The sequence below is a fragment of the Eschscholzia californica genome, unplaced genomic scaffold (assembly GCF_041429995.1).
Source record: "Eschscholzia californica isolate CP2 unplaced genomic scaffold, dmEscCali1.0.p SCAF_2, whole genome shotgun sequence".
In the NCBI taxonomy this organism is placed as follows: Eukaryota; Viridiplantae; Streptophyta; class Magnoliopsida; order Ranunculales; family Papaveraceae; genus Eschscholzia; species Eschscholzia californica.
Window position 1 is genome coordinate 12,772,262 of NW_028238309.1, and position 12,662 is coordinate 12,784,923.

Below are 12,662 nucleotides of genomic sequence, written 5' to 3' on the forward strand. Positions count from 1 at the left end.
AGGGTTATATATTTCTACTCTTGAAATATATAACCCTAGCAATCACTTTTCTTAATCTTGTCTTCACCTCTCTACTTCTTAATCTTGTCTTCACCTCTCTACTTCTTGAAATCTAACGTTTGTAGCTAATCCTACAAATCTAAAGGCTTAAAATCAATCGTATAGACGGGCGGGTATAACGGGTAAGATAAATGGACGGGTATGGACGGATTCGGTCGGTCGGACTATATAAGCGGGCGGACTCGGTCGGATCACCGAGTAAGGACATATACCTACGTCCGCCCGCTTACGCTCTTTCTGCCAGGCGGGTAAAGACCGATTCGGACATCGAACGATCGTGGGCAGGTTCTGGGTTTCCGGGCCAAAATTCCACCCCTACCGGAGTAGGAGCGGGATTTTGGACCGCCAGAGAGGGACCAACCCATTTTCGAGGATCGGCGAGTGCCCAATGCAGGAGGTGGTCGGAAACCTCCTGCCTAATATATACTAAATCCTAACCAAAGAACGCGGGAAAAGGTGTCATTCCCGACGTATCGCTGAGCCCATTCGCCTAAGATGCCCAACCGACCGTACCCCATCCGTTCAGTCTAACCATATTTCTGTTACATAGTTTTGTTCAACTCTTGTTGCGTGACTCGTACTTATGAGGTAAACTCTTGGAAGCCTCATAATTCAATATGAATCTTTAGGCCATTCTTTTGGTAAAGTTCAGCCACTTCTTGTTTATGATGGCAGATCAGGGCCGGCCCTGAGCCCAAAGCAGGCAAAGCCTCGCTTTGGGCCATATTTAAAAGGGGCCACATTTCACTAAAAAATTATAAAAGCCCCCCAGATCTTAAATAGAGTTTGAGGGCCCCGAAAAATGTTTAAGCACAATTAATGGGCCACATTTTAAAACATAAATCCAGCCCACCTGTTTAAAATAAATTCCAACCCCATCTTCTATAATTTTGAACAATTAAACCCTTATCCCTGGACTGCCCAAACTCCAACCCTTTTTCCCTCTCTTCTAATTTCTCCGAGATCAACAAAACCCCTAAATTGAAACAACTCACCACCGTCCACTTCAAGTTTCACAAGTCAAGTGACTCCACTCCACCCCCACCCCACTCCAATCCACAAGTCATCACCTTGGAATTTATTGTTCAAATTTAATACAATAACAAGGCAACCACATAACACCATGCCACCACTAATTTGAATTTTGGAGTTTTGTATTAAATCATTAAGCCATCAAAGTAATTTTTACTCCCCTCCTCTAACTAAATAGCTAACCATTATTGATTTTACCATTCTATTATTGTATAATAAGGTTGTTTAACTATTTCTCTTTCTCTAATCATCTAACTAATCTATAAAACTATAAATCTATTATTGATTTTATTATTATCATAGATTTCTTCATCATTAGTATTATTAAATTTCTCTAATATGGTATCTCTTAGTTTTAATCTCTTAGATTTCTAAATCAATAGTGTTACAATTTTTTTTTACCAAAACCTAGCAAAGTTTTAATCTCTTAGATCTCTAATATGGTATCTCTTAGATCTCAGATTTCTAAATCAAGAGTGTTACAATTTCTCTAATATGGTATCTCTTAGTTTTAATCTCTTAGATCTCTAATATGGTATCTATTATTGATTTTATTATTATCATAGATTTCTAATTGATTCACATATTGACTATTTCTTATTATTTTTGCAATTATCATGTGATTAGATTTTTTTTAATTGATTTTTAGAGATAGTTGGAGATTTAGTTATGCCTCCTAACAAAGTTCGAAAGGATGTATGTGAGTCTAAAAAGATAAAAAAGAAGAGAAGAGAAGAAGAACTAGTTCAATCTCGAATCGGGGCTCTCGATAGATTTATTAGACACAATAGCGACACAAACGATGAAAGTGCGGAAGACGGTATCACAAACGACAATATGAATGGGATAGTGTAGATAATATTGAGAGAGATAAAACAACTCATCTCTTAAATGATAGATAATATTCAAAGAGATAAAACAACTCATCTCTTAAATGACAATACAAATGAGGGTCTTATAAGTGAGGAACACGGACCTAATAATATCTTTGATCCGAGACATTAGGACGTCATAGATCAATATTTAAGAGACTTTTTGGTACAAAAAGATTCGACAAGAATTATTAGTTTCGGACCACTTTTTTTTCTGATAAAAATATGATGAAAATATGTAAGTACTTAGTATTATTTTTTTTCTCCTATAACTATGATTTCCGTATAGTATAGCGGCAACACTTTTCAGATCTCGCTTCGGGCCACCAAAAAGTCAGGACCGGCCCTGTGGCAGATCGAAAGTTAACAACGTGGTCTTGATACTGTCATTCTTGGATTAGCCTTATAACTCGATATGACTTTGAGGACAAATATTCAAAGTCATCGAGAAGACAAATTCTCCCTTATTATTGGAATAGACTGTTACGTCAAAGGACTTGCGTGGTTTCTTGGGCTTAGTTGGTTACTACCACAAATTTGTGAAATTTTTTGGTATAACATCTAAGCCCTTGTGACATATGTTGAAGAAGGATAACTTTATGTGGACTGAAATATTTATTGTTTTGTTTGAAAATTTGAAAGAAGTTGTAACTTCCACTTAGTCCTTGCTTTACTAGATTTTTCCAAACCTTTTACGGTGGAATGCGATGCTCTGCTGGTGGCACAGGAGTTGTGTTGTCACAAGGTCACCTTATTATCCTCCTTAGCAGAGCTCTATTTGGCAAAAACTTAGTTCTCCCAGTTTATGATAAAGAGATGTTGACGGTTGTCTTTGCAGTTGAAAACGGGAGCGCATATGCTTAACCCTTTAAAATCTTTACAAATCATAATATTCTTGGATCAACGCATTCCCACATCAAAGCAAATAACTACTCCATTTAAATTACTTGGCTATAACTATACCATTGAGTATAGACATGGCACCTGTAACATTTTACGTGATGCTTTATCTCGGCAATTACATGAGTCACTCGTTGTGATGGGGGTTATCTAGCCCAATATTAAGTGGAGTTAATGACATCAAACAAACATGCGCGCGGTGATCCGGAGTTGATTACTCTTTCGCAAAACCTTCAAGTTGATTCAACACCACAAAAAGGTTTTATTAGCTTGTGAATGATACATTTAGGTATTTGGGGAAAATCTTTGTTCCACAAGTTGCTTCATGACATCAAAAAAGTTATGTGAATTTCATTTTACGCCAACCTCTTGTAATTCAGACTTTGTATGCACTTATAAACATATAACAAGAAACTTATTGTTGAATGTGATGTTTGCCAACGTCAAAATTATGAAACTACTTATCCACCAGGGTTTTCTCAATCCTCTTCCAATTCTTACATATGGTTGACCTAGTTTTTCTTGATTTTAATGCGGGGTTACCCACGTCTTCTTCAAAATATGTAATTCGAGTCGTGGTAGATTGCTTGGCCAAATATGGTCATTTTCATCTTTACACGACAATTCAAGTGACTGCTTTATTTGTCGAAGAGATCTTCTGTCTTCACAATATGCCTCGCACCATCGAGAGCGAGATGGAAGAAGAAAAGGTGGTGCTAAAAGCACCCCACTTTTATGCTATAAGCATGCGGCTTATTAGTTTAACTAGGGTCCAGTCAAAGAACATTAACCTGAACATTTTGTAAGCACCCAGATTTCGAGTTTTCATCAAGAAACATCTTCTCCGTAACACTTTCCATATTTTCCACTTGGTTCGTTAAAGACAAAAAACAATTAATTTTCTATTTTCTCTATTATCCACTGTTTGGTTTTCTAATGAAAAAATTTCTCAACACTTTGACGAAATACAAATACCCACCTGTGCGCGTCATGTACCATTGAGGAAGAATCTAAAACAGAACATTTATCATCGCACTTCAAAATTGAATCAAAATTTTGTCGGAGACCAGCAAAACCAAAAGGTTGGACGGATTGGTTCGAAGACCAGCAAAACCAAAAGGTTGGACGGATTGGTTCGAATAATCCAGGGAGGTAAGGTATTTGAGACCAATACATTAAAGTGATAACCCTCCAATTTAAAGTGATATATAAGCCAATAAGAAATTAATTGCCCCCTCTTTAAAAACATTATTCATGAATCCATTTCTTAGACATCTTATTTAACGTCTATATCTAATAGATCTCTTCAAAGGCCATTTTGTTCTTCCATGATATACTGCTTAATTTCCTCAGAAAGATAATCAAGTTTAATTACTTAATCACTTCTTTGTTGGTTGAGAACACATCACTGACTTAGCTATAGTCAGCTAAAAGAATTAATAATTAAACATAACAGAACGAAGAGAATCAACAGAAGAATCTTCAGTAATTTTCGAAGTTTTAAAACAGGGGAAGGTAGAGGGATCACCATGACCAAGGGAAATAATGGGTCTTTCATCTTTAATATTCACAGTCTTTCATCTTTAATATTCACAGACCTCATGAACATGCTAAATAATCCTCTAATTGTGATTTGAGAATTGAGATGATGAATCAATTTGGGCATTCTCACCAAAACAACAATTTTTCTTCACCCCATTCTCCATTGTTATCCATCTTCCATTCTCCATGTTACCTTCTTTAATCAGCATGTCAATAATATGGTATAGGGTTTGGGTAAGACAGAAGAAGTAAAGATAGAGAGAGAGAGAGACCTGTTGTGAATCCCGTGTGATACCGTAGGTGGAGAAAGTTTGCAACGTTTCTTTCTGAGAAAAATTTACCCGTGTGTGAGAGGGGTCAAGAGTCTCCCCATATTTGAGGAAAGTTGGGAAAAACATGTCACGTGAGAGAAACCCTCACTTTTCCCCATACAAACCAAACCGTGGAAAAATATCATATTTCGAGAAACTATTACCCCTTTCCCCGAGAAAACTCGCTATCAAACAGGGCGTTAGAAAATAATCATTTCTTTCCAACCAATTTTCAACTGATAAGGAAAAATTTCTATTGAGGTTTATAACATTCCAAAACTCATTATTCGATGTACGAATGTGTTATGTATAAAGGTCAATGGTGGCTTATTAAAAAACCCAAATGCTTATAATTTTCTTGAAAAAAATGACCCGGATAGTTATAGAGCCGCCTGCTTAAAGCACAAAAACCAAGTGCCTTTTAGTAGCATGCGAGAAAAAGATGACCAGACATGGGCAGATGAGAGAGAAAGTTAATTATGAGAAATGAGAATAAAGTTTCTTTTCTTTAAGGGGTTTGGGGTTGAGAGAGCGCAAAGCATAGCACGGAGAAAATGGGGAATGGTTTTCCCTAGTGGGGGTGGTAAATATTCTTCATCACTTAATTTTTCATCACGAAAAACCGATTGTCACATTTTTTCCGTCCAACAAAATAGTGAAAAATTGATTTTCTGACCCGATTCTCACACATACCAAACGAAGCTTTAAACAAAACATTTGAGTGAATTATACATACGAAATTTTATAGGCAATGTCTTTTATCGTTAAAAGGTAATGTATTTTGCAAGCTTAACTTAGACAGTTAGTCAATTCCTATTACCAAGTTTGGTACAAGACAATGCTACATGTGAAGGTTATTTTCACCCACGCCGGACGACCTTAATTGAAAAATAAAATTGTTCTTCAGCTATTTCCTTCTTCATATTCTACATCTTCTTCTTGTTCTTCTTTGCTTCTTAATCAACCACTTAAATCAATATTAGAGTAAAAAAGATCAAATAAATAAGAGGGGAACAGTGAACACCATATAAAATATATTAAACAGATAGAGTTTCTTTCTCCTTTAAGAAAAATAACCCTAAGAGGGAAAGGATTTTAGAAGTATTTGGACTCCTAATGAATTGAAAAAGGGAAGCCCTAAAATGAAGACTCTGAGAGGGTAAATTTGAGAAAAACTTAAATACCACCTCTCAAGGCTAGCAGAGAAGTGCACCTTCTCTAGCGAGGGGTTCTCTGCAGATTTGAAGTTTCTACTTGTGTTTTATCCATCTAGGAGTCCATGGAGAACCTAAATGTGAGAGTGGCTAAGTCTGAGATGAAAATGTGAGCCAAACCTTATTATTTGTTCCCTAAAGTTTGGCTCCGTTCATTTGCTGAGATAACAAAGTCTTGACTTTGTTTTTGTAGAACAGAAAAAGTTCTTCAAAAACGTTAGGTTCTAGTCAGAGGAGAAGAAGAAAAAAGAAAATATGTTGTTGACCGTCAGTCAGCGACGACCTAACGTCAATTGACACGTCAGGTCAAACACTGGTTGAGACATTGCCTCCTAAACACACATTGCCTTTAACTAAACTAGAGATTGTCTTAAGCGAGATTACCTTTAACAACTTTGGACATTGCCTATAAAATCTCCCAAACTATACGTAAGAGAAACCCAAATAAATACTGCAACACAGAATCCACTAGCAACTACATTTAACCCTAAACTACCCACAATTGAAGAAGAATAAAAAGAAAATCCATAAAAGATGCAAATCTAATCCTATGAAACATTAACAAGTTAAAGACCAAAAATACGAAAGAACAAGAAGAGTTGTCAATAATAATAATAATACTTCAGAAATCCCTGTGAGAAGTATGAAGCATTTTTTTTTTGACGAAACACCAATTTACGCCGACCATAGTATGTCTACAACAGCTTTTGTCTTTAGCAGTATGACTACTTCCTCTGCACAAAAATAAAAGAACAGATTCAGTGCATAAAAACAAATCTTGCATGTCTCTTATTTGATGCAATGAGATCAAACGGGAAAAAGATGCAGTCATACATTATTTTCTTAATAGACATGAAATTTGGAACGATGCTTTAGTATTTAAAGTTGGAAACTTATAGGGCGGGGGATGGGTCTAAGTACTTACGTAATGTCCTCTAGTTTGGGCATAAGAACATAGAGAGTTGGATATTCATAGTGTTGGCTGTTTCGAATTAGTGTAGGCTAACCTAAAACTAAACTTGTAAACTATGATCTCAGATTCTCAAGGAACCTCAAAATTCTGTCCGATCATGCCAAATCTCAAATTTAGAACTAGACATCTCAAAATTCCGGAGGAAGCTACAGTGTTCATTTACGGGGAAAAAAATATAGATATAAAATTTGAACCTGCTATCTCGAAGGTAGGGAGGCAGCAACTAACTAGTTGGCAAATGGATCTCAAACGATTAGATTGGTAGACAGTAAAACAGGTTTTGCTTGATATTTCTACTCATGTACATACTGTACACAAGAGATGATGTCCTTCACCAATCGATATCACTTCTGACATAGTTCAGTGGTTTAGCACAGGCTCATAAACTATGTTATTCGAAGTTCAGGGTTCCACTCCTCTTTTTAACTCTCAAAGAGCAAAATTACGGCAAGAACTTTTTAAAAGACAGTAGCCTACGGAAAAGCAATATTACTAGCGTGGTTTCGATCTAGAGACCTCTCAGGTCAACAGCACAGTCTGAACCACTGGGCCATTTTTCAGTTACCTTCAAACATCCCAGTACTATATGCACAACACAAAATTCCTGTCTGGACTCTAGTCCAGACTGGTCTTCACATAGGTCTGCCTATGCCAGCAGCTAAAGGACCTACCTAGGGTTGGGTGGCTGGGGTTTAGTATTCTAGCAGAGATTTAAGGAGCCAAAAACTAGAAAGAGAAATAGTATTAAAAGAACTAAGTCGAATACCTGGGGTTTAGTATGCCATAAACTTGCCTAAAATTATATCTATCATTCTACTTATCAGAATGCCCCCGTTTTGGCCTCCGCCGAGAGTGATTAGTATTGGCAATCCGCGAAGATTTCTTTGCCGTTTTACTACAAAATTAGAATAAAAACACTAAATTGATAAGAGAAACAAACATCATACGTGTAGTCTAAAATCATCCTGGGAAGAGGCAAAAGAACTAACCAGAAGATAGCTGATAACAATTTAAGCAGAAAGAATACCGGTAACGCCAATACAGCAGACGCCTACATACAAATTAGGTAAAACTTTTAACAATGTCAACTGTAAATTACGGATATACCCACGAGAAGAAAATCCTGTCAAAAGGATAAAACAGCACTTTATAGACATACCACAAACCAGACCAGTTCTTTTGTTGCTAATGGTTTACTTAACTCGTGTTCACTTAGTTTTTCCTGGACAGCAGCTTGGACCTAACAAAATCATGAACCATGAATATGAGCAAACAATATCTTTGAGATTTATATCCGTGTATATCGAATACCTTATCTGGTTCAAACTTCAAAAGACTCATCTTGAGAGAGTGTTTCCCCAGCAAAGAGAGAAGGGGGAAAGATGGAGTACCTGATGATGGTATGTGGTCGCAGTCTTCAGAAACTTTGTGTAAGCGTGAAATGCTTGTGTTGTATAAGGTTCCAAAATGATCCGTGCTTGGTCAACATGTGGTTTTGCTAGACTGGAAACACGATCCACATATGGTTTGCTGAACCTTTTAGCTTCCTGACACCAAGAGAAAGCTCTTCTGAATCAGATATAACATTTTGAACGACAACCAAAAAGTAGAGGTTTTATAAAGGAAAAATACCTGAAGATGCGGTGTTATGGCAGTTTTGGAAGACTCGTACACCTCAATGGTTTTTGTAGTAATTGTTTCCACATGTGGGCCAACATGAGTAGTAATCGTTACCAAATGCTCCTTCAAAGCTGGGACGAGTTTCTTCAGACAATAGTGAAAAGAATAAGAAAAATTAAAATACAAAACTTACGAATAAAATTCACCGATAGAATATTAAATGTTTCCAGAGAAAAAAATGTAAGTTCCTCAGTACAGATGAAATGACCAGACAATGGATGAGCCTATTACACCCTTATGATAGCAAACACAGAAAATGAAAACGTGAGAGAAACCTACAGTTTTAACGGTTTCCACGTGAGGTCCAGCCCACTTTTCAGCTTGTGCTTTCTTCTCCAATGCCTGAAACAATTTAGATATGTAAAATCTAGCACTGAGAAACCTACCGTATGGTCTATATCCAATCAATAATTCATATTAACTGGGACAAATATGCAATAAATGAACGAGTCTAAAATCCGTGTATCGAAGAATATGACCTTTTGAATTGCAACATCCAACGCAGGTTTCCCATGTTGACTCCAATGAGTTGCAATTAAAGACTGAAAGTTCTTTAAGTATTAGTTCCGGCAAAGAGGTCTCATCGTATAAAACTCATCAAACTGGAGAACATTTACCTGATAGTGTACCAAATGGGTTGCAAGCCATGGTGGAAACCAAGCCCCATGAACCTGATCAAGAATAACAAATGTCAAGTCGGCAAATTCCGAACAAAAATATTATAGATCACGTTTAACCGTAGCTTGATTTACCTTAACTAGAAGTTTAGATAAGCTAAAGGAAATGTGTCACAGTTAACTCTCCAGTATTTATCATCAATAGACGGGTACCCATTAATCGATAGAAACAAATAAATTGGACTACATTTGGCAAGTAATATAAACACCTCAGATGGACAGTAATAGTATTAAGAAAGTAGTGTTTCAACTATCTCATATCTTTTGTGTCCTACCTCCATCAACTCCTTCATCTTTGACGAAGCTTCATATTTCGTCCTCATTAACTCTTCCTATAAGGAAAATACTCGAAAATCAAAAAAAATAAAATACAACAATATTATCTACTTGTGCAATATAACTTTTTCCCAAAGGTAAAAAGTGAATAATACCTCTGCCACTTTAAGAGCTCGTTCAGTTTTCCGAATTCTATCCTTCTGTTCGTCGTCAGTCTGGCGAAGCTGTAACGGAAAAGTTGAGTAAGATATCAAGCAAGTCTCACTAACATTTAACTAATTATAAAGATGAGAGGATTAGAATAGTACCGACCAAAATTAATATTGTGATAAGAGGGTCTAAAGATGAAATATATAACGAAAAGCTCAAGTTCTACAAATTACATCTTCGAAGTCCGAACACTAGCTAGGAAACAAAATAAGAAGTAGAACTTACATGTTCTAGCTTCAGATTAAGTATCTTCAATTTGTTCTCAGCTTCATTTGCACGAGCTTCCAATGAATCTTTTTTCGCAGTTTGTGTGTCTAACTCCTTTTTAAGTTTCAAAACCTACCAAAAAGATTCATATAAACTAAAATAAGCAACTTCTCCGGGTGAAATCAAATTTTAGTTTTTTTCCTTTTCTAACGAATACCTGCTTCTCAAGTTCACCGGCACGTGCATTGGCCTTACGAACCTGCTCCCCAGAATCTACATTCCCCTTTTCCTAATAATCACGAAAACCGAGAATGAAACGTTAATATTATTCAACCATGATCAAATTATTACAACCCACAACTTCATATTTATGATACTTTTTCTACTCAATAATTTAAGGAATATGATCAATTCTTTCTCACGTCTAAGATTCTGTATGATGAAACAACTTTATACGGGTTACAATTTTGTAACTCCCATATGTAAAGTAAGTTCTTGTTTCGATAAAGGAAATTTGGTCAAAACTCCCTATACATTTTTTGCTTTAGTGAAAAATGATCACTCAATTTTTTCTAGTCTACAACTCCCTAAGTATTTTCGTCTCAACTGGTTGCAAATGGTTGTGAAAGGGTTGCATTGCATTTGGTTTTTAACCAAACAAAATTCAAAAATTTGGGTTTTTTACCAAACAAAATACAAATGCGTGAGTTTTTTTAACCAAACAAAATATAACCGGTCTCATCTTATTTAAGTTGAATACAAAAATCTTACCTGAAGTGATTTTATATCCCTCTCTAGTGATGAAATGCTATCTGATTTCTCCTGAATGACTTTTTCCAACCTTGAAATGCTCTCATCTTTTCCTTCCAATTCTCGGATTTTATCTCCAATACTTGATTCTATGATAAGAACAAAAAACAAAGAAACCCATTACTCAAACTTTAAAGTTTGATAAAAATTAACTACAACTATCATTTCAGATTACAACCTCTTTGGATTTAAGCAACAAAGGGTTGATAGATAAATCAATTATTCCAAGTATAACTAAATCAACTCTAAATCTCAACTAAACCCTAAAAAGGGTTAAGAACCAAGAAAAAAAAAATCAAAGTACCACATTAAAGCTAAAAATTACAGTAATATTGGTTTTTCTACACGAAAGCTAATTCGTAGTTACTCCTGAGTCCAGCCTATGATTTTAACCTAATCAACAACAGAAATTTCAATAAATATGCACATTTCTAGAAGAGAATAAATTTCCATTTTCAGAAAATTTCATTTATAAACAACCAACAAAATTTTTCAAAAATCCCTAATAAATCAAAACAAAAAACAAAGATCTGGATGAAAAAAGAAACTAGAACATCACATTGTCTTTAACATAATGAGAGAGAGAAACAGGAGAAATGGAGTATTTTGAGAAGACCTAAAACAGAGATCTTAGACTTGAGTTGGTCTAATTCGAGCTTGAATGACGAATCAGAAGAAACTTCTGTTGGTGATTGTGTGATTATTTCATTATCAATCCCTGCATCTGCACTAATTTGGTGACAAATTAGGGCTAGAAGGATTGAAAAGATCAATAAGTTTAGGGTTGCCATTAGAGAGAGAAAAAGTTAGGGGATCTCGATTAACTTCTTTTCTTGTTCATCGAAGAAAAGAAGGAGAATGTGAAGACGAAAGTTTGGGTTTTTTTTATGTCGGAATTATACGTGTGAAGTCTTAAACTAGATTGCCACGTGTACGATTGAGATGGGATCTTCATTTAGTGGGGTCCTTCTTTATCTAATGGCAGAGTTTTAAAACAAGTATGGTACGCAATACTAGACAAGGGCCCATTTATTATAAGTTTAGGTAGGGGGGGGGGGGGGGGGGTAGTGGATCAAGACATTGGGGGACATTAGGGGACAATCAGAGACAAAATGTTCCGTGGACATTTCAAGACATTTGTCTGTAGACAAAATGTCTTTATAGACATTTCAAGACATTTGATTCGTAGACAAAATGTCTTTATAGACATTTCAAGACATTTGATTCATAGACAAAATGCCTTAGAGACATTTCAAGACATTTGGTTCACGGACAAAATGTTCCGGGGACATTTCAACATACTGAATCCATGGACCAAATGTGTATTGGACATTATTATTATTATTATTATTATTATTATTGTTATTATTATTATTATTATTATTATTATTATTATTACTATTATTGTTATTATTATTATTATTATTATTATTATTATTATTATTATTATTATTATCATCTCATCATTGAAGGACAATTGGTAGACATTTATTATTTTAATATTGTCTAACCATATGAAATAATATATTTGTACTCATATTTCAAAAATATATTTTTCGATATTTGTGGACATCTGTGGATATCCGAGGACATTGAAGGACAGTTGGTAGACAATTATTTTAATTTTATTATTATTGTTTAACCATATGAATTATGAAATAATATATTTTTACTCATATTTCAAAAATGAGTTAATTCCTATATGGCCCCCTACTTTGTGACCAGCTTCCTTTATGGCCCTCTTTTTTTCGTAAATTCAAATATGGCCCCCTATTTTCAAGTAAATGTCATTACTACCCATCCTTTAAATTTTTTTTCAAAATAAAATTAAAAATAAAACTTTGATTCCACCTCACTTCCCTCCCCACTACTTATCTCTCTCCACCTCACCTTTCTTT

General features: G+C 35.3%; 1 protein-coding gene across 1 annotated transcript; it reads right to left on the reverse strand.

Moving 5' to 3' along the window:
* Positions 1-6,311: 6,311 nt before the first annotated feature.
* Positions 6,312-11,771, reverse strand: LOC147556310 (uncharacterized). Its single transcript, XM_086664152.1, has 15 exons — positions 11,381-11,771; positions 10,726-10,853; positions 10,172-10,243; positions 9,973-10,086; positions 9,693-9,761; positions 9,537-9,593; positions 9,202-9,255; positions 9,064-9,126; positions 8,864-8,926; positions 8,537-8,668; positions 8,296-8,451; positions 8,064-8,144; positions 7,894-7,955; positions 7,671-7,799; positions 6,312-6,665 (listed from the first exon to the last, which is right to left on the reverse strand). Exons 1-14 carry the CDS (start codon positions 11,553-11,555, stop codon positions 7,718-7,720), a joined length of 1,308 nt encoding a protein of 435 aa, XP_086520278.1. The 5' UTR covers positions 11,556-11,771; the 3' UTR covers positions 6,312-6,665; positions 7,671-7,717.
* Positions 11,772-12,662: the final 891 nt, after the last annotated feature.

Excerpts from the sequence above, each read along its gene's own strand:
- LOC147556310 (XM_086664152.1), bottom strand. The coding sequence starts at position 11,555 with ATGGCAACCCTAAACTTATTGATCTTTTCAATCCTTCTAGCCCTAATT. Across the intron at positions 9,594-9,692 it reads GAGCTCTTAAAGTGGCAGAG|GAAGAGTTAATGAGGACGAA; the intron begins GTATTATTCACT and ends TTTTCCTTATAG. Across the intron at positions 8,927-9,063 it reads TGGATGTTGCAATTCAAAAG|GCATTGGAGAAGAAAGCACA; the intron begins GTCATATTCTTC and ends AAATTGTTTCAG.